General features: G+C 41.1%; 1 protein-coding gene across 4 annotated transcripts; it reads left to right on the top strand.

The window, feature by feature from the left end:
• The first annotated feature begins 6,162 nt into the window (after nucleotides 1-6,162).
• On the top strand, nucleotides 6,163-22,495 carry arvcfa (ARVCF delta catenin family member a). 4 transcript variants are annotated; one of them, XM_069713771.1, is made up of 17 exons: nucleotides 6,335-6,422; nucleotides 6,505-6,590; nucleotides 10,056-10,190; nucleotides 11,122-11,720; nucleotides 13,447-13,925; nucleotides 14,011-14,194; nucleotides 14,287-14,404; nucleotides 15,607-15,775; nucleotides 16,760-16,777; nucleotides 16,915-16,986; nucleotides 17,926-18,053; nucleotides 18,855-19,005; nucleotides 19,084-19,276; nucleotides 19,561-19,672; nucleotides 20,095-20,182; nucleotides 21,212-21,288; nucleotides 21,559-22,495. In XM_069713771.1, the coding sequence occupies exons 2-17, from the start codon at nucleotides 6,552-6,554 to the stop codon at nucleotides 21,649-21,651; spliced, it is 2,655 nt and encodes an 884-aa protein (XP_069569872.1). In that variant the 5' UTR covers nucleotides 6,335-6,422; nucleotides 6,505-6,551; the 3' UTR covers nucleotides 21,652-22,495. The 4 variants fall into 4 exon arrangements, with proteins under 4 accessions (XP_069569870.1, XP_069569869.1, XP_069569871.1 ...); XM_069713769.1 differs by lacking the exon at nucleotides 6,505-6,590 and having other exon boundaries at nucleotides 6,163-6,422; XM_069713768.1 differs by lacking the exon at nucleotides 6,505-6,590 and having other exon boundaries at nucleotides 6,163-6,422; nucleotides 10,014-10,190.
• The last annotated feature ends 41 nt before the right edge of the window (nucleotides 22,496-22,536 follow it).

Raw genomic sequence — 22,536 nt, 5'->3', positions numbered from 1 at the left:
GGCAGTGTGGGGCTTTAATTAGGACAAAAATCTGCATTGACTGTGCGTCTGTGTCCACAGGAAGAAGATGTAAAATGCCCTGCTAAACTCAGAAGACTGTGTGGGCCTTTCATTGCAATTAACATACCACCAGACACGCTGCAATGTAATATGTGGGTGTTTGTCCACAGATCTTGTGTATTACTCTGTACTCTTCACCCTCCGTTCATCCCACTGTGTGTAAAGATAATTGTCATCAATTATTACATTTATCTTTGTCATATAAGCAATTCATTTACTCCATTTACTGTGGAGATGAGAAGGAGCTTCATCATCTGTGCAGAAACAACAAAACATCATTATTTACTCTTTAAGGCGAGGTGTGTGGCTTAAAATGTGTCCCTGTTTTAAATTCATGGATACAGCAGCCAGAGATTTATTCCTGCTGTTTACATGGAAAATGGCTTCATGTGTTTTTGTGTGAAAGATTTCATGTCAGAAAATAAAATCCAAAATGAACACATTTTCTGGGGTAACAGGAGTCCAGGTAGACTGTAGAGGAACATAAAGTCCTTCATTAAAAAAAGGAACATGGTTGGAAGCCTTGGCAGCATCAACACAGTTGCTGCTGTGGATTTGTCTTTTTTTGGCTGTCTTTTTATTAGTTAGTGAACAGATAGTAAACAGCCATGAGCCAGAGTGCCATGAAATATCAGGCACTGGGGGTGTGGAGATGATAACATTCAAAAATGGTCCAGCTTTCTGCAGCCATGACAACAAAACAGTATTCTGCTCAAGGCGTGCTGGTTTGAAAGGAAAATCATGCAATTTATCTGTTTTTGGTCAAATTAAATGGAGGACTATTTGAATGAATTGCACTGGTTAAATTTGCATGTCCTGCAATAAAAGACTGACAAGAAAAATCTTTTAATTTGAATCTGGGGAAGGGTTTAACTCTTCCAGGATCTGACTCTGTTCTGCAAAGGGAAGTTGTTGGTTGTTCAGATTTTAGTTGGACGGTTTTTAAAGCCACCCTGGGTACAATTCAACATTTGTCTTGTCGTATTGCGAGACAGTGCAACTCATAAACATCCCTCCATTTATCTGACCGAAACATAACGAATAACGATTGGAAGGAACACAGATTTTCACTGGGAAGTCTTGTTTAACAGGCATTTCAATAAGGACATCATTGGGAGTGGAAAACGGTTTATTGAAGTAATGACGGTTTGACTTATACGTTTGGCGACGATGAGGGTCAGTGGAGAGTCTGTGTGGGTTTTATTATTTTTTTTTTTTATAAAAGGAGGGAGAGAAAGCCAAACCATGGCTGTAGAGGGTTAAATGAAATGATTTAATTACAACAGAGCTCCTCTAACTTTATTAAGCTTGTGGGAGCTATAATTAATATTCTGAGTAAATTCTTTGTTCTTCTGTACATAAGATGATTTCAACTCTCATGAATGTGTCACAGACTTAAAAAGTCCTGCGAGTCCTTCAAGTTCTTTGTTAAGGTGTGAGATGTGTTCCCGGTTTAAGTCTGTTGAATCCCTTTAATACCAAAGTAGTGTCAGTCACTGTGAAGCCATATTAAATAATAATTTTTACCGTAAGATGAATCCTCTCTGGCTCCAGTATACAGTTCAGTTTTTCACTTCCATCCAAAGACCCTGAGGGGATACTGTCAGACAGTTTGATGAGCATGAAAATAATGTTTCTGCTGTTGCATTCATCAGATATCTGAGGTTGAACAAATATAAGAATGACACAAAACATAACAAATGCTTTGATTTACAAATTAATATGGATACACAAGTAAATACAGTCTGACAAGGAGGTCATTGAAAAGACTGAATAATGAACTCATTTGAATTCAAACCTATATAATTTACACAGGAGATAATTTTCTGTATGCAAATATATATCTGTCTGAAGCAACGCTCAGTATTGTATTAAAGTCCACTTGAATTTGGAGATGAAGGAACAGCTTATAAATCAAAACACAAACACACAAGCATTAAGGAAATGTAACTTCAAATCCAGAAGTGCTGTAAAATATGCAAACTCAATAAAGCTTTAGATATGCAATTTAGATAAGCCTCACTGAGGGATGACAAAGCAGGAAATATTCAAAACGCACACAGTGGCTTAAAAATCTGTTTCATTATTATGTTTTCAAACAAATCTGCAAATAACTGAAGCACAAAAACACCACAGGAACTTTAATTTGTGATGTTTCTGCAAACCCCGTTTACTCGTTTTGTATAAAATCCATCTTAATACAATATCTGCATTTAGCAACAGTTTTATAGTTGATGTAAGGTTGGGCAACTAAAACACTTATTTGAAGTCACAGAAAGATTGTGGAAGTTTAAATGTCTGTGAAGGAACAGCGACTGAGAGTCCGGTGTGACGCTTCCCGTCTTCGTCTCAGACCTCCTGCCACAATATCACCGATAGAAAACAGTTTGTTTGGGGGAACGATGTTCAGAGACTCATGGATCATCGATCAGTATCAGATTCATTATTTATCCCTCCCTCCTGTAGAAATACTCTCTGTCATTATACCGATGACATCCAACTCTGCATCTCTACTAATCTCTCTCTTGAACTCAGCCTTATGGTCTGTGTCTGTCGTCTGAGTAGAGCTTTGGTTGCATGGAGGTAAAGAGTCCATGTGGAGAGCAAAAGATGATGAAATGCAGTTTCTGAACACATCAGCTATTATCTGGCAATGATTTAACATGTATTAGCCCTGCTAGTGGTTTTAAACTGTGAACTGAGCATAAACAGACTAATTGTGGAACAATCCGGTTGCTGAGGCTGTCGTCCAACTCCACTGCTGCTCATCAGTGTTAAAATGACAGGATGAAGCCGTCTCGGCCCAGATATCCTCCGGCCACCTGGGAACCACAGAAATGTGAGCTGTTGCTCCCAGACGCTAATTGTCGCTAAACCAACAGCCAGTTGGATGTTGACCAACTTTCTCAGACTTAATGACCTCCTCATTGTCTCAAAGACCGCAATTTCCAAAACCTATGTCTTCACTATTTCCATGTACGACTGTCCGTTCCACATTTACGCCAAAATCCTTGTCTTGGTGTCGTACTCAACGGTTTGCTTCCCTTTAACCACATCACACTCTTCCTCATCCAGCTCTGCTGACTGCCTGTTCATTTATGTATTCATGACATGACTCTACAACTTACCTCCGAAGCGCTCTATAATCTGTCTCCCACATGCCTGTCACACCTTCTCCATCCTTTCACCCGTTCCACTCCTTTATGATCTCCATCAGCTGCCTGTCCCTGCTTCATGGAGCCTTCAGCTGCTCTGCACCAACAGAGTTAACTCTCTGCTGGACTCTGTTGTTCAGCTCAAAACAAGCAAAGCACATTAACATAGCAGCTGTTTTACAGTTCGACTGTAATCAGGTCATATTCACTTGGATTTGAACTTTTGCTGCTTCATTATTTGTGGTATTATGCTTTTATGCATTTTAAGGTGTCCTTCGGTGTTTTCAGTGGGTCCAACAAATTCAGTCTATTATTAATGATATCATTATCATTATTCTGTTGCCAACACATGATGTTGTTGAAGGAAATTTATTTTCTTTGCACTATGATTAAACAAACCCAGCAGAGAAAGGCCTGCAAACATTCAACATTCACGCTGGGCATCGCCGGTGAGTAGCGGCTCACACGGGTGATGGAGGGTAAACGGTCATTTGGGGTTTAAATCTGGCAAAGCCACTCAACGGGATGGTCCGATGAACTAATGAGTTCACTGTGAGGGGGTTACTGCAGGCTTGTGCTAATGCCAAGAAGTTAAAAGCAGTTCAGTGACAATGAAGGAGCCTGCAGGCAAGACACGCTGTTATACTGAAAGACGTGAGCGTATCAGGTGAATGCAGACACTTCGTGTCACAGCAGCTCTCGCTGTCATTCCCACCGGGAAGCAGTTCCTCTATTGAGCCTGCACACAAAAAGAAGGAAGTCAATAAATACAAAATTGTGGTTTAGACTCATTGAATGTGTGAGTGGTATGATGCAAAGTTGATCTAACATGGAAAGAGGCTCATCATGAATACAACATTCATTTTGGCTGACTGATCTATACAGCGACATTTTGTAACATTAAGTGCAATAAACTCAAAGTAATTTCCCAAAATTTACATCCTTAGAAAATGTCAATAAATGCCGCATAATTCATTCTGAGAACTGAAAGGTCTCATCCATCATGAGTGGCATTTCAAGCTTTTGCTCGAAGGTGTGACTATCCGCTATCTCACAGAGACTCCTAATCACCAGTCCACTTCTTGTTTATCAGATGGAACCCTGCAAAGCGGTGAGAAGAGAAACATAAGATATTTAATTTGGTTTCTTATGACTTGAAATAGGCTTCACTCACATTAATGCATGTTTTATTTTTTGCAAATGCAGATGAATGTAATTTTTTAATGTAGTGTTCACAATAACAGGTGGTCTTATCTGAAATAATGATTGACAGTAGTAAATATACATATTTTATATAAAGATTTAGGATTAATATTAGCTGTATTAGGTGCAGAAAGGTTTGGCAGCTTTTTAAAAATCCATCCGTGTCCCATTCACAAAGTTTAGGGTTAGGGCTGACACTAACCCTGCAGCTGCTATGGTGTGTATTTTTCAACCAAACATATTAAGACACTAAATGCTGGTATTTCCCATTTGGTAGAAATGACACTGTGAGATGGAGCGGTGGGAGAGCAGCGAACAGCAGAAATCACATCTGGAACAAATGGATCTGTTTTCACATCAATAAATCTTTCCAGTGTTTGTGAAAATTGCATTTCATGGATTTAACTTTGATTTCACTACGGAAAAGGGATTTTTCTATAAAATCACTCGTCCCTCTTCACTAGGAGGGAGACGGAATAGCTTTTCAGTTTTAAACGGATTCATGGAAGAATCCTGCAGGATCTTTTGATGCCTGAAAAAAAACAATTCAAGTTTCACATCTCTGATTCTGTTGCTGCTATACTGATGTGTATATTTTGAATTGTGCTACCAAGGACAAATCCTAAAGTGAAAGGTAGTATCAACAAAGGAATACATGAAATGAAAGAGACCAAAGGCTGATTGCCAGAAATGATTGCTTGAAAAATGACAATCTATCAACTATGAAAGACTGAAAGGTGGAGGAAATACCGCAGAGGCCAAAAAGATTTCTAAATGCTCCGAGATCAATGATATTGAGGTGTTCTCTGAAATCAATAAGAAAGACAGCAGGTAGAGCGCACTGGTCTGCAGATGATAGCATATCATTTTTTACTTGCTGTCTCTTCCAGTGGTCTGGTGGAAAATTGGAAGATCTTTCTTTTTATATTGTGAAAGTGAGAAGGACAGTGAGCTTTAATTGTATATTTTACTCTTCAAGAGGAGCTTTGTTTCACAAAAGACATCTACAACGAGTGAGTCACAATTTCACAGTGAAATCATCTAAAAAACAGTTGGAACATTTACCTGCGTCTTCTTTGTTTGTCTTATTTCCACTTGAATCAAACGGCGTTGAATTGAGCAGGTGCAGGAGGAGGCAGGTTTGTGGGCCGACGGTGACGGGCAGTAAAAAGGGTTTGATTTGTTTCACGTTGCCGAGAGAATCTTTTGGTGGAAGGATGGAGCGTGTTTGTCCGCCCGCTGCTGCAGGCAGTGTTTATGCACCTTCACATCCCTCCTTGTTATGCTGCACATGGGTGACATAGGACCGAACTAGTGCGGGCTGCTCTGTGCTCCAGCTGCATCAGCCTGTGAGCCCACAGGGAACGGTGTGTGTGTGTGTGTGTGTGTGTGTGTGTGTGTGTGTGTGTGTGTGTGTGTGTGTGTGTGTGTGTGTGTGCGCGCGCGCGTGTGCGCGTGTATACTTTGCGTGTGCACCAGTGGTGCCAGAAAATATGGGGAGACCACAGGGATTGCAGGACTCTGCACCTACCGAAGCCGTTCACAGGCTCAGCATCACAGTTGATTCAGCACCTTGTTCATAACGTACACATGAACTGCAGCACAGATCAGAGGAGTGCAGTAATGACAGAGCCAGTGTGTGTGTGTGTGTGTGTGTGTGTGTGTGTGTGTGTGTGTGTGTGTGTGTGTGGATGTATGTGAGAGAACGTCTGTGTTGAGCAAATGTGTGCATGGTGCGTCTAGTGTGTGTTTGTGGGAGAAAGAGCAATAGAGGCAGAGAGAGTGAGAGGGAGAGAGAGAGCGCGAGGGGGAGAGAGGACGTGTGTTGGTGCGAGCTGGCAGGAAGGATGGCTGCTCATGTTTGAACTGCCTCACATGCTCAAAGGGAAAGAAAGACAAGGCACAAACTCAGCAGAGGAACAGACGTCTCACTGGGGGACGCATCTTGTTCATCATTTGTGGGGAAGCGGAAAAGACTTGGCAATGCCTGCTGAAGTGAAAGAGGTAAGTGTGTGGTGGAATGGCTCTATATGCTTTGTACCCTCCCTCTTTTTTTTGCCCATCAGCTTTTTTTTTCTTCCTGCAGAGAACTGTAGCAATCCACAGCTTTGCATTCCGCCTCTGTCATGATGAATGAAGGAGGCATCAATCGCTTCACTTCCTTCACTGCTGGTCGGTGCAGTCTCCTTGTGTGCATGGGGACATGATGCTAACATCTTCATCAAGTGTGCGCGCGCGCGCGCGTGTGTGTGTGTGTGTGCGTGTGCATGCGATTGGCTGTGCATGTGTACAAATGCATAAGCAATCTTATAAGGGGATAATTTTTGATTACATTATGAGGGGAGGTTGTCCCTCAGGGGAGGACTGCTGCACACACTCCGGTATAAGTGCATTGCCACGATGGATCAGGGAGACATCAGATTTGACCATGCAGCATTTAACTATTTGAGGATCAGAGTCCGACCAGGAGTGAAAGGTGGCTCCAAATGGAAACTTTAAGAATGAATATCCTTGCATCCTCTTTTCTGGCTTGTCATTTTGAATCAGTATTTCTTTTAAATGGAGCAGTCGGGTTACATTAAGGTGAAACGTGATGTATTGCATAATGGACAATGGGGTTTCTGCAGGAAACAAGTCCTAAACAAGAAAGAGTCCTTTAATGCATTTGCCATTTCAGTGCAATTTCAGTGTCCAATGTACACTGACATATTCAGTGAATTTACACTTAACCAATATGAGCATCACTGATTCAACAGATAGTGGAGGGCAGATGAGTTGTGACAAAGTTCTGACTAATGTCTTCTGGCATTAGTGGGCTGATGTCATGTCTTATTATCCCGTGGAAGCGTTACTGTTTCAATCCTGCAGTTTGATAAAGACAATCTGCCCGTTTGAGCTCATTTATACTCAAGTTTGATCACCACAGAGTGACTTTGTCCCGCTGATGTAATTGCAATTGAGAAGGCCCATTTTTCCAATCATCTGTCTGAAACAGATTTATGACAAGTTTGAGTCATGGCTTGTGCCCGTCGTGCCCTTGAGCTGGACACCAAAAAATCTGAACTCGCTCAGCATTAGATCAGACTCTGCGCCTCCCAAAATAATACTCAGGCTGCAGCTGGCCTCAATACTGAAAGTTGATGGGAACAAGATGCTAATCATGTCATTCTGCCTCCTGCACCACTGCACCTAACATCTATATGCTATACCTTTTCTCTTTTTTTAATGTGAAGTCAGATTCAGAATCATCATCTTGACCTATTTGGCTCTGCGAGCACATTTAGTTAGTGATGGTGCAGTGAGTTATTTAAATGAGCTTTGACTCACAGTGGCCTGGCCTTCCCTGGAGCTTGAATCAGATGGGGACAGCATACACAGGGCCCTGTCCAGCCTATTATCGTCCTCCAAATCCTTAATCAAGCTGTCTGTAGAGGACAGTAGTACCCCGTCTGTCTTTTGGCCAAGCATTCGTTTAGCGCTGCCTAACAATATCCAATCAACCTCCCCCAGAGGTGTTCAAGCCAGGATCATCTCCCCGCTGCCAGCTTCTCCTGAGTGACCCTTTCATCTCCTCTTCCCTCTGACACATTTTATATGTGGATATGAGGGGCCCTTGTGTTCGGTGAGGTGTTTGAAAAGCGAATCAAGCCCTCTCTCTTTCTCTCTCCCTCCACATTCAGTCAGCTGTTCACTGCAGCCTGATTTAATGCAGTGGAGTTTAGTACCCGGCACTTGTTCGGTTTAATGCCGCAGCCTCAGACAGAAGAGAATTTCAGGAGATTTAACAGCTTGTTTGTTTTTTATCTCAGCATGTCATTTAGCATATTGTATCTTTGCAATTGAGTGATAGATTTCAGATGAGATTATATGTGTTTGTGTCATATTTATCAAAATGCAAATGGATTTCAATGGTGGACTAGCAACTCAAATAGTAAACTGACTCATAAGTGATGCTCGGCACGGACTTTTTCAACAGTGAAACCTTTCAATCTTATTCAGTTGTTTTGATTGGTTGTTTGCGTCACTGTTTGTCTGCTAGAAATTTTACTGCTGCACTCAGAGGGTTTTGAAAGATATGTGCCAGATAATCAGTGATTTATTGAGATCAATAGAGCAGTGAAGGGACATTTTTAAGACACACTAAAATGAATGCAAAGTTTGTAGGAAACTCAGCATAAAATGTGTTTACAGTCAAAAACTGCCTCCGGTTCTTTCTCAGACCGAGATGCTGAATAATTAATCCACTCCACTTAATGAAACCCATTTTGTTGAAAAGGAGAAGAAATTCAAGTACTGCTTGAAATAAACTAGAGTAAATTACAAAAATATGCACATGTGGTACCAGAGCAGCAGCTGGATTATTGACAAAAGAGCCAGCGGTGGGAAAACAGAGCTCACCAAACAATTTATGTTTAAATGACAATAACTGGCTGACTCACATCCAATCCCATTACAGTGTTGCTGCATTTTGTCAATGGGCCATTTATATAAATGCTTACATAACAAAATGAGGATTAACAACAAACTTGGGTTTGAAAAATTTGCTGATACAGCCAATATTTTCAGTGGTCCTTTTATCCAACACAGACAAAGATAACCAAATATTTCATGTATGATGTTTCCACCAGTGGAGGTGACCCACTAAAATGCACCTAAAATGCTGGTGCAGATGCATGCTTGCGAAACTGTGCTTTATCCCACCGCCCTGTAGATGCAATCACTGTAGAAGATGAGGGAACTTGTCACATATTTGATATATTTTGTTACTTATTTTTTTCTTTAGTTTGATTTTGAGCCTCCCTGTGACATGTTGTCTGTCACTTTTAGTACAAAAGAGGGAAATTTGCCCCCAAAAATCATGACAAAATTTTTAACAAGTGCTGAGGAGGCATGTCGATATCTTTATCAACCGATCAATCAACAGGCAAATAAATGATCAATTTAAAGAGGAATTGTATGTGATCACTTTTGAGATTTTGCACGTGAAACTCATGTATTCTTTCTGAAAGAGGTATTGTGGCAAAAACTAATGGAAGCACACTCGAGAGCTGATCAGTTTTTATTATTCGACATACCAACCAAAATTTAGATGAACCAGCAGATATTGTGCACACGAGGATACGACACCAGGGAGACTCCCTTATTATGGCTCCTCTCATCCTTTATTATATCGCTCTGTATTTCCTTCCCGCTGTCTAGACATGATCATTGCTCTACCAGCCCATTAAGTTTTCATCGGCCACATCGAATCAGATTACTGTTCACCAGAAAGCTTATACACGGAGAAAATGTTGTCAAATACATGACCATTTTTCAGCATGAATTCAACAGTCCATGTTTCAAATTATACAAATTATATGATAATGGAGTGGAATTCAGTCGAGTTCTCAGCTTTTAATTCTGCTCCTACAACACTAAAGGCACCTCCTTTGTCATGTGCAGACAGGCTTGATGACATGGTGCACCATCACAGTGTTGTCTGCACCTTAATCATTTCTATGTTTGTGTATAATGTAAATATTTTGTCCATAATGCACAGAAATGAAGCTGCACTGATCAGCGACAGAGCCTCACTGGTCTGTGTGTGTGGTTTAGGAGCAGAGCTCAGAGGGGCCTCCTTCACTCTCTTTGTCCCAGGAGGCCAAAGAGGCAACGCTGGATAACCCATCTGCCAATGATGAACTGGACACGCCCACTTCCATTGCTTCTGTGATGACCTCGACCAATGAAAGCTCCACAGAGACCGACACCCCCCATCAGACGGACACTGAGGTTTGTGACTTTATGATCACACTTTGTCACTACTTACTGCTGTAATAAAGTTTTATATTGACTGGTAAGACCACTGACTTCTAAACTGTAATGGCCACTAAAAAAAAGTTGTAGTGTTTTTCTCTTCTTTTTTTTTTAATATAAATAATGATCAAATTGTTTTTAACTTTTGAAGATATGACTAAATTTGTCATTATAATGGTGTTCTGGGAATTGGATAATAAAAAAGTGAGTGTCTTTAATCTGATTTGAATTAAGTTATTTAAAGATGCTGTGAAGTTCTTGGTTATGCTGACAGACAGAGGGAGCCAAATTACCCTCCGAGGCAAAGACGCCATAGAATTGACACCAATTAGCTTCAGTTTCATTGAGATGCCACAGTATATGCTTACGCATTCATTTTTGTGCTTGAAGAAAAGACAAAAAACAAGTTTTTCTTACAATCTGCAAGCAAAGAGTTAAAATCATAATCAATTTGTGACACCAGGCAATTAAATTTCCTGCAGTTTACTCTGCTTCTAAACAGTGCCTGGACTTCAAGTTGTTTCATCAGAACCTAATCTAAACTCATTTTCAGCTAAGAGGAATTCATTATTGTTTGGCAGGAACAAAGAATTCATTATTTACTGAAGGCCCACAAAGCCAGGGATGTGCAGAAATGATGATTGATCATCACTGTAAGAAATAGGATGGGCTGTACAGTTTCAACTAAATGGGAAACACATGACAGGTAACAGAAACATGTTTGCTTTTTTCCTTGCAAAGAAAGACTAAATACTTCCTGCTCTGACTTAAAAAACACCAATTTGGTGTAATTTAATGGACGAGAGGAAACTCACCGACCTTTCAGACAAAAGGCATTTTAAAGACAAACACAGATTCTAATTAGACGTTTGCAGAGATAACAGTTGTGGGGCATCAATCCTTGTAGGAGTCCAAGGCTGTGGAACAAGAGGGTGAACGGGCCCCGAGTGAGACCCAGGACTCCTCAGAGACGCAGCGGGACACCTTCCAGACATCAGATACAGCTGATCTCACATCGACTCCGGTGGTTCAAGACGACCCTCCTACTGAGCCACCTGTCCCCGAGGCAAACACCGAACCCTCTGAATCTGTGCCGCCGACCACAACAACCAGCAGCTCTCCTGCAGCAACCCCACAGCCTGGGGAGCCTCAGCCGCTTAACCCAGACAGCCAGAGCAGAGTGTACAGCCTCCCCGATGCCTACAGAGGCATCGGGGGTGACTTATGTACGGGATATGGGAGTCTGTCCCGCATCGCCCTCCACGGCTACTGGCCCACTAAAAACTTCCAGCCCGGGGCTCACTACACTTTACCCTTCCTCAGGGACAGCTATGCCCCCGCAGGCCTCAGCAGCCAGACAGAGGAGGACGGCCTCCCTGAACGGGGAGACAACCCTCTGGACATGAAGACTGACCACTTAGCTGCTGGTTACTCAACACTGGGGGGGATCCACCAGTTTAGGCCAATCACCACCATGGAGCTCCTCAGGGAGCCCTCAAGAACCAGGTAAGGGGATGCTACATTGGACAAACTTCATCGATGCCCCAGGTGGACAGGGTTTAAGATAGATAGATAGAGAGATAGTTACTTTATTAATCCCCAAGGGGAAATTCTTTCGCTACAGCAGCATTTATAGTTACAGGAAAGAAATAAAATAACAGTAAAAAATATAAAATATAAAAATGCACAGTATATACAATAAAATAAAATAGAATAATTAAATTAAAACTAACTAAACAATAGTGCAATTTTTTTTTAAATTTAATTTTTTTTTTTTTTTAAATATTTAAACAACCAGTTAAATGGGTTTTAAGGACTCTTGTGGTTTCCATGGTGCCTGGAGGTAGGGTCAAATACAGATCAACCCTATGTGGACACTTTCAAAAGGGAAAGTGATATTTTTGTGCTGCTTTCCCACTCAGTCGCTGTACTGCAAAGAAAATCCATTTAGAAAAGATGATTGTACAAATATCGTATGCTGCAGCAGGTTTGAGATGAAGTCTGTTTATTTGAGATCAAACTTGGATCCGGTATTTTTTGAAGGTGCATCAGAAAACAGACTGAGGAGGTAATTGATCAGTCTGGGTCAGTGAAATATCGATAAGGTCACCAGTACCACCTTTAACAGTGATACTGGGAAGACACTGAAAAGCCAGTTGACGTTTGGCATTACTAGTGAGGATAGACAGTTTAGTTTTAATAACATGATAAAAAGAACACAGTATTTCAAAATAGGCTCAGAGTATCATGTAACTGATTAACAACAGGCCCAATAAATACTTTTCCAGCATTTGCATTTAAAAAAAGAAGAAGCTTTTTCACCCCCAGAAGGAGGATTTGCATTTTAAAGGCTCTAAATGCAAAGATGCTTAATCTAGAAAAAACCCCGAAAAACTGCAGAACCATCTTCACATATTTACATGTTCTTTCATGCGTGGAAATTAATTCTGAACATTTCCTTTCAAAATGGAGTGGAACAGGCAAAAGTATATGAGTGTAGTGTATATGCTGCACAAATCAACCCTGGCTGTAACAAGGAGGACCTGCTTCGACAACAATATATATTAAACTCTGGAGTCGCACAGACGTCCGGATGCTGCCTCCGTCCTGTTCTTGCGTTTCGCCTGGATAATAGAAAGACAGATGGACAAGTAGTTTAGGAGCAGTTGGTATCAATCAGGGATGGCAGGCGGCAGCAAAGTTGATAAATAAGGAGGTTTGACCTGTTATTGCCTGCCAGGAGCTTTTCCTTCGCTCATATAGAATGACAGAGCTGTTTACACAAAGCTGTTAAACTCCCTGAGTTCGGTCTGTTCGATGCAGAAATTCAATTGAACCGGTTTCATTCAACCTTTTAAATTTTAAAGGAATACTTTGTCATTTTGGGAAATACTGACTTTCTTGTTGAGAATTTGATAAGGAGATTGAGACCACTCTTGATATCTGTTAATACCTGGAGACTGTTTGGTTTTGTGCCCACGTGGGGCCCCCATACAGAGTGAAATGTTGGTCACATGTGGGGCCAAAGTTTAGCATGAAGGCTGGATGTAGAGAGAAACTGATAACCAGGATTTGTGCAAAGGAAAGAAAGAAAAGTTACCTCAAGTCTTTTGTCACGTCAGGCTGTCACATAAAGAGACTTCAGGAAGTCACTGAGCCGCTGCCTGACCAAAACTCAACATGTAAGATTGTTTGATCTATTGTGTGTACATGACTGTCTCTGTTTCTTCAGAAGTGGCTACGATGACGCGTTCATGGCCCAGCTGGAGGGCAACCTGAATCCTTTCTTCCAGGCCATGTGCCGGGCTCAGACCCTGCAGTTACCCCACAAACGCAGCAGCATGGTCAGCCTGGACAGCATCCGAAGAGACCCGCGCTGGAGAGACCCCAACCTGCACGAGGTGATCTCCATGCTCAGCCACCCAATGGACCCAGTTAAGTCCAATGCCGCTGCCTATTTGCAGCACCTGTGTTACGAGAACGACCGAATCAAGCAGGAGGTCCGCCAGCTGAATGGGGTGCCCATCTTGGTGGAGTTGTTGGACCATCCTAAAGCTGAAGTCCATCGCAAAGCCTGCGGGGCTTTGCGCAACATATCCTACGGAAAAGACCACAATAATAAAATGACCATCAAGAACTGCGATGGCATCCAAGCTTTAGTCAGACTGCTGAGGAAGTCGAGCAGCATGGAGGTCAAAGAGTTGGTCACAGGTACAGCTGGATTTCTTTCTGTCTGAGAGCGGCAGCCTGCAATCTTTCAAGTTACATTATTCTTAGTTCTATTTTCTCCCTGCAGGCACTTTGTGGAACCTTTCATCACATGAACCACTAAAGCTGATGGTCATCAACCAGGGACTTCAAACACTGACTGATGAAATCATCATCCCTCACTCAGGCTGGAGGAGAGACTTGGCCGAACCCTCCAAACTGCAGAGCGCCGAGTGGACCACGGTCTTCAAGAACACCTCTGGATGTCTGAGGTAACTCTGACTGCTGTCACGGAACACAATGACATGAAACGTTTACTTGTGATGGAGTTTGTGCAGCTTTGCTAACAAAGTTGTTCCCGCAGGAACGTCAGCTCAGACGGGGCGGAGGCTCGGCAGAGACTGAGGGAGTGTGAAGGGTTGGTGGACGCGCTCCTTCACGCCCTTCAGTCAGCTGTTATCAACAAGGACACTGACAACAAGGTCACTGATGTCATCACCCTCATTTCATGTATTTACATATATATATATATAATGTGTAGAATCCTGATGAGAGCATCATACCTGCTAACATTTTACATTTACGTCCATCTAGTCAACAGTTGTAAGCATTATATTATCATCGTTTTTTAACACTAAAATGTGTCTGTGAGCAGATGTGAGGACATTTGAAGAGTTAGTATTATCTCTATAGTATTTCTCAGTAAGTACAACTTCTCATAGGAAGACGTATTTATTTTTTCCGAAGCTACCACTGACACCAGACTCAATTTATAGGTGTTAGAGTTGTGAACACTTTTATCTGCTTACACCTAGAATATGCTTCGTTATGAATAATTCATTAAATTTGGTTAAACTGCACATAAATCCAAAATAAGGGGACTTTAGTTAAAGTGTTACTGCCTTACTCTTTGTTTGAAAAAGAGACTTTTATTCTTTGCGTCGCTCTGTTCATTTCAGAGTCTGATGTTTCGTGGGTAGAAGAAGCCTCAGAAGATTTATATCAGGACATATTGCTCTGTGCCACCGTTTCTTCTCTGATGCCGGGAGACCAGAGTCTGAAATCTTTACTGGCTCTAAATGAGGAAATATTACTCGTGCACATAAGTAAAGAGCAGTGATTGTAATTTAAGCCTGTTTATAAGCCAACAATGCTCCACTTTACTGTGTGTTTGAACTTAAACTGATGTTTACAGTCTCTGAGAGTAGCAGCTACTCTATACTGAAGTAAAGCAAAGTAAATCTTGGTCAGCGAATGCATCAATTTGATTAAGAAGACACTAAACCTAACACCGTGGTACATTTAGGCAAAAATAAACAGAACTGCAGTTTAATGATTCATTCATGCTTTCTTGTATTTGGGGGTGTGAGCTGATTTTTCTTTTCAGGAGCTTTTATTCTGAAATATTCATTTATTATGCCTCCATTTCTAATTGAAAATAGAGACTTTACTGATTCAGCATCCAGTTTAAGTTGATAGCCTGTAAATTATCTGATTTAGACATTTTTGCAATTCAACAACAGAAGTAGGGACACGGTTCCTCAAAGTCTGTGAAATTTCTTCAAAGTTTTAATTAGAAAAATCACTACTTTCTTTTCTGAAAAAGGAGCTGAATAATTACTCAGTCTTATATAAGGTTCTGTGCAGCATTTCTGATTGAAGTCTGTCATTATTCTCCATTTAGTCGGTGGAGAACTGCGTCTGCATCCTCCGCAACCTGTCCTATCACGTTCATAAAGAGATACCCGGAGCCGAGCGCTTTCAGGAGCCCCATGCTAATCATCTGATGAGATCAGTGGGGCATCAGAAGAAGAAGAACGAGCCCGACTGTTTCATCGGGAAAAGACCCAAAGGTTGGTGGGCTACGTTACGGTATTTATAGAATTTCATTATCTCTGATGTTTGCACAGTAACCGTCTCCACATTTCTCAGGTTGATTCATTTGTTCTTGCTGCTTGGGAACTATTGTATTTTTGGTTTCTTGAGATTCATATGATACTATATTTTTGGCAATCAAAGTTAAGAATGTAATATTTGCTCTATGAAAGGTGCCGGTCGGAAAGGAGCTTAAAATAAAAGTTACTGCAGCTCAAACCTTTAAAACAGATCCACTGATGTCTTTGATTGTACAAACACAGAGTAACTGTCTGAGGCTTTTACAGTATATGAATGGAAACTTCCTTCTTTCTCCCTTCCCATAATGATCTTCATACTTTTTTTCTTTTGCTTATTTTCAGTGAGATATGTTTTCTTAGTTTACACTTAATGTTTGTACCTGTTCATTTGCTGCTGGTGTGTCCTGGCTTTGAGCGTTCAGGGTTTGCATTTCTTATCCTCCCTTTATGCTACAGAGAGCCTGAATGTTTCATATCCTCACACATGGAGAAGATGATAGATTTTGCTCTCCTGGAGAAATGCCAGATTGCAGACAAAAAAAAAAGAAGCTTATTTGTTACATCAGTGATGTGATTTTTTTTTTCCCCTCTGCACCATCTGACTGATGTAACAATCAGGACAGTTTTTAAAACAGTGAAAACTGAATGTGCAGCTTATATTGAACATAAGTGACAAAATGAATTATGGCTGATGTACAGTTATTAATAGACTGCGGCAATTTGTGCTGGAGTTAACAGCTTAAAGGAGAAACATTGGGGTTAGAGTTAATGGTGATAAATTGACATCATGCTAAAATTGACAAATGCGTCTGATAACTGCGGGTTGCTCGGTGTGTCGCCACATGGAGGAGCTCCGGCTTTTCGGCTGCTGTGTCCTTTTGCAGCACAATCTAATCCTTGACATTGTTCTTTCTTCTCTTCGCTTTAAACGGCCTCCATCAGAGGAGTGGTTCAATCAAGGTCGGTCTGCTCGTTACTCCTGAATATTTTCACAGCACTAATATTGTGATTTGAGATGAATTTGCTGACATGTTGTGTACTGTGAAATGAACACTGGTGTTTGTGTTTGTGTGCACGTGTGTGTCTGTGATGTACAGGTTGGAAAAATGGATTTATGGACAGGAAGTACAGTACATTGGATTTACCAAAACGTACAGAACTAATGAAAGGTATACAATATGAGCTTCACATTGCATTTTCAATTTACCACATACGCTGACTGCAGTATGACCAACAGTGACATTTGCAAATAAGTAGCCTATAGCTAAAAGATGAAAGGTAAACACCATGAAGAGCCCCTTCATCATGTATTATCATCATCATACAGCACTACTATCAAGCATCAGGACCTGCTTTCTGTGTCATTTGCTGTATAAGCATGACCTTGACATGGTCTGATTTACATGCAAAGCCACACATCAGCACCTGCACCACTTGTGGAGAGTTTCATTACTAAAACAAAAACAGCCCATCAACTGAAAAAAATGATTAAAAAAATGTACCTGGCAGCATCTACAGGAAGAACATTTCCTCCAGCAATATTAGATGGGCAATGACATTTGCTCAAAACACTGCATGACTTCATGTCTTTAAAGGTACTGCTAAACTATTTTTACCTTTTGTGTTGCCTCATGGTTGTTTTTAGCCACGAATGCAGTCTGTATATAGAACATTTTGAAACAATATATATCTCGCAGTAGTACTAAAGGCCCTGAATACTGTACAGTGTATCAGGATGTGGCTGCCATTAGAACAGAGATCAGAGCTAAGCTTCACCTCCCACGCTGCAGCCAGTGAATGCAAATCAGAATGACAAGCATGTTACGGTTCAGGGTCTGCTTTATTTGTCAGCCATCCAGCAGCCTCCACTGGCTCAGTACACAAGATCTCTGCAGGAATCTGCTGGAGTTGTAATTCTCTTCCATGCAGTTTCATTACATCAATCTATACATTTAGCTTTCAACCTATTAACCAACTGGCCTGGATAGAATAAATCATAGAACACACAATGATAGTTATACAAACCGGTTTGGTGGCTGAAAGCTAATAATAATGACTTCGTCTATTCAGTTTTTAGATGGTCACATTTCTCTGAATGTCTGTTCAAGGGTTGGAGCTGCTGTACCAGCCGGAGGTGGTGAGGCTTTACCTCTCTCTCCTCACCTGCAGTCACAACCACAACACCCTGGAGGCAGCCGCAGGAGCGCTGCAGAACCTCGCTGCGGGACACTGGGCTGTGAGTAGATGGAGTGGTTCCAACTTATTTCTTATCCTCACGACGACAGGGGTTGTGATTGTGGAATTTGCATGAAACTAAGTGCAGTTATCAGGTGACATGTGCTCAGACATTGCACATAAAGTAGGTTCTATTTGAATGTAGCTGCTCCAGGATGTGTTTCCTGTCGACATCATCAGTATCTCTGTCTGCTGCTCAGCTTAAGGAAAGTCTTAAAATGGAGCTGTAACATAAAGAAACAACATAATTGAATTCAATTTGGGGGTCGATTTACCACCGAAATCACTCTGCAAACTGCAGGGTTAAAAAAGACAACCTTCGCATGCCCAAAGTCTTTATCTTGGCCTGTTGCTTTTGGTTTTGAGGCGGTATCATTAATCAGCTTAATCCAAACGGACTCTCTAGATTGACCTTGTCATCAGCTTACTTGATCAAAAATAACTTTTGCTGCTTTGTCCCCCCAAGTGGGTCCATGGGTCTTCCAAATAATGTGCATTGCAAAGATGTACTGTGCCATGAATGTCACTTTCACTTAAGATCAAGGCTCTTTCCAGATTAAGGGACTTGTAAAATATTTTCATTTTGAAATCAAGTTGTGTCACAAGAGAGCCGATGAGCGTGTATAACTGGGCCCTTACATGTGGTGTAATTTGTGATTTATTTACAATGTTTTTATTGTTAATAATCAGTTTTGTGGTAATAGGTTTGTAAAGGTGAAGAATTGATCATTTAGATAAGAAGGAAGGAAGAAGAAAAACACAATCTCCCCAGATGTCATATATTTGCTGTTTCCCCTCATAGTGGTCCAGCTTCATTCGGGCGACAGTGAGAAAAGAGAAAGGGCTGCCAATTCTGGTGGAGCTGCTGCGCTCCGATGTGGACAAAGTGGTGCGAGCCGTGGCTATTGCTCTTCGCAACCTGGCAATGGACAGAAGGAATAAAGACTTGATAGGTACAGGCTTGTAACTTTCACTTCCATAAACATGGATGGACACCGGCACACTCACACTAACTCTGTCTGTCATCACAGGGAGCTACGCTCTCAGGGACCTCGTCGCTAATCTGCCATGTGGGCAGCAGCACCCAGCCAAGAATCTGGAGGGCGATACGGTGGTTTCTGTTCTGAACACAATCCATGAGATCATCACCGATAACCCCGAGAACACTCGAGCGCTCATACAGGGTCATGCTGTGCAGAAACTGGTGGCCATCAATAAGTCAAGGTACACAAATGTCTTTTAAAGAACATTTACAATAATTTAGAAAAATGTACTGCTCTCAAATGAATCTAAACAATAAAATACAAAATAGATCAAATAATGATGGTGTTGCAGTTACTTAATATCATCTTATACTACTGAAACAGCCGCAGTGCATTATGTCATGATATCATGAGCGTCATGCATCATTTCCCAGAGCATTCAGATGTGATTGCTACTCATTGGGACAGTAGTGTCTCAGAGCGATCCTCTGCTGTTTACCACAATGTCCAATGATTTGTTGTCAGCCAATCAGGACGGGAGACCAAGGCGGCTTCCCATGTGCTTCAGACAATATGGGCCTACAAGGACCTGAGAAACACCCTGAACAAGGCCGGTTGGAACAAGAGCCACTTTAAGGTATTTACTTCGATTTCATGGCAATTTCAAACTTGTAAATCATAGACAGGGTCAGTTACTTTTCAACATAGTTATCAAACATGGATAAGGAAAAAAATAAACACACCTTCACATATGAAATCTGTGCTTTTTCAGTAAAAAGGAAAAGAGCGGGCAGCGATTTTGTGGTTTGATTTGAAGATGATGATTAAAGTCAGCTGTAGGCCAGTGAGCATCAGGACTCAGGATACCCTTCATTCAAGGAGAAATACGGATCAATAACTTTAAGCTTATTGTCTCCTGTTGCAACAAAAACATGAGAAAAAGCAAAAGTTGTCTTTCTGTCGTTCCAATTAAAACCAATGTCTTCTCGTTTTATGAAGCTAGAACATCAGGACAGAAATCTACTTGTCGTCCAGTAACATAATGTTCGTTTTTCAAAGCCCACCACAATCGGAGCGACTAAAAAATCCAAGAGTGGAAAGCAAGGCAGTGATGACATCACCTTACCTCTCATGGACAAAAACCAAGGTCAGATATTCCAGCATGCGTTCGTTCAGTAAAATCTTATTAAACCATCATCTAAATGAGTAAAGTGTCCTCTAGTTCAGGGAAGAAAAAGACATTTTTGAACATACTGAGGTTCTTGTCATGTCAGGGACAAAGAAATGTGAATTTGAAGTCCCAGACCGTATTCTTCTGAAAAATAGCCTTAAACCAATGATGTGCTGCCAAGGTTATCAGTGCACAGACTTGGCTTATTAGCCTGAACAGTCTCTCCCAGAGGCAGGGCAGGCTCACGCATCACCAGTCACATTTAATTTGAACATTATTTCAAAACGCACACCCACTTTCCCACGACAAGAGGGAGGTCCCTCTTCCAGCTTCACACCAAAACAGGGATTTTACTGATGTTGCTGCTCGGCGTGCCGGAGCGCCTGCTTCATTTCACATGGACTGAAACTAGGCAAGATTATCCTGCATGAGGCCCCTTAGTTTCAAACTCAACCACTTGTTTGATCAGATTCTCTAATCTACTTGAATAATTACAAGTACAACTGTACAGTACAATAATGTCATGACAACCTTGTACTCGGACCAGCGTTGTACAGAGCTAGTGGTGCAGTGGAGAATGTGTCTTATAACTCATGAAACTTTAACTTAACATTGTGCTACATCTCTACTGTTGCTTCTTCACACACAAACATACAACTCAGGACAGTTATCATGAAAGGAACAACACAAAATGCCAATATCTATTCACCATGATCTGTGACGTGAACACAGCAGCAAGCCTTCCCCGGTTCGAGTCCACGTTCTCATAAATAGTTTGCCAATTCCAGGTGCAATGTTGTGATGACAGCCTTGTAATCTGAATCAATGTTGTACAGGGCTAGTGGTGCAATAGATGGTGTGTCTGATTACTAATCAGAAGGGCCTAGTTTCAACTCCTGCCTCGCTCAGTGAAATGAATCTCTTCTGTTACTTCCTTCTTGTATCTCCATTGCTCACAACCCTGCCGTATTGTCCACTGCTAAAACGAGTGATTTTTCTTTGCAGATGTTTATTCCAGTTTAGAGCCAAATGATAGAGTTGGAGACGGGAAGGCACCTGTTGTGGAAAGAGACACTCTCCAGGTAATCTACCTTTTGAATGTACTGATGGTTTCTGTAATTTCTGAATATCTTAAAGAACTGGTGGCAGGACTTAGAATTTGTTTTGCGAATATAACTGTATATTATAACTGACGTCATTACCTCCTGGTACCAGTAGTACCGTCTCTACTATGTAGGATTAACACATAAGAGGTTTGTCACAGGATTTCGGTTTAAAGGATTTCTTTCTTGTGACTTGTGTTTCTGGTGAAAATTGACCAACACTGGCTGTTTGCATATTTCTTGAACTAGGCGATAAGTGAAAGAAAACACTTCATCAGAGCTGGCAGGCCTGCAGTGGGTCTCATGGATAACAAACCTCCGCCACTGGACTCTTGGGTGTAAACATAACCACACAGCCAATCAGGCGGGTAAAATCCTGTAGAGACACTTTCCATTGGTGATACACGGATTTGAGACGTCGTTGTTGTACAGAGAAACACACGCAGTTAAATATGATTTCCTTTGTTTACAGGAAATTATGTGCCAAACATTTACATGTATTTATTATGGAAGGTATTTGGCAATACATTTAATGGATTTATCATTTAGGATGATATTCTGTATGTCTGAAACTCACGACGGATTACGTATGACATATGAAACAGCCCGAATATGCAAACTGTGGTAAATCATGACCCCAAAGAATGACATGTACAATTAGAATTGTATCTATAGCATATCTATAGTTTACTTCTAGTCTGACCAGCGGTAAGGCCTAACATGCCATGTGGATTTGTTATTGTCCACCTCCATGGTTTCTGGGCTAAAGAGAGATTCTGATCTAAAATCAGTTTTAAAATATTTTTTATTAAGTGTTTGAGACATTTAGGATTAGGTCGATCATCAGCCTGATCATCCAAAATATTTGGAGTTTAGTTTATTCTTGATGAATCAGAGTAGACTGTGGGGTGATTAGGAAATCTCTATGTACGTCCCTATTCCATTTGTTTCATGATAGGCAAAATGGGATTGTAAATGTGTAACAAAGGATTGTTAATATTCTAAATGAGGGCATTTATATTGTAATGTTTATTGTAATACCCATGTTATTAATTAAAAGTTATATATGTGTATTAGCTAATACCAGTAAGCGATCCTACATTCAATACAACTCTGCTTTGCAGTGGTCCTTTTTGCATTGCAATGTTGAATGAAAATGGAAATAAATGATGTGCATAATTTCTCATTTTTAGTCATATCCTCTGTTTGTTTTACAGACTCGGGTCT

This window comes from Brachyistius frenatus, unplaced genomic scaffold (genome assembly GCF_029030835.1).
Source record: "Brachyistius frenatus isolate BFR_SWC_R1_liver_20210118 unplaced genomic scaffold, ASM2903083v1 Contig_122, whole genome shotgun sequence".
NCBI lineage: Eukaryota > Metazoa > Chordata > Actinopteri > Embiotocidae > Brachyistius > Brachyistius frenatus.
The sequence above is the reverse complement of the archived record's forward strand: the minus strand, read 5'-3'. Positions and strand labels throughout refer to the sequence as shown.

Bases quoted from the DNA above. Each gene is read 5' to 3' on its own strand.
- arvcfa (XM_069713768.1), top strand. From the start codon at position 6,276: ATGTTTGAACTGCCTCACATGCTCAAAGGGAAAGAAAGACAAGGCACA. The intron at 13,926-14,010 runs GTACAGCTGGAT...TTCTCCCTGCAG, and splicing joins GGTCAAAGAGTTGGTCACAG to GCACTTTGTGGAACCTTTCA. The intron at 19,006-19,083 runs GTACAGGCTTGT...CTGTCATCACAG, and splicing joins AAGGAATAAAGACTTGATAG to GGAGCTACGCTCTCAGGGAC.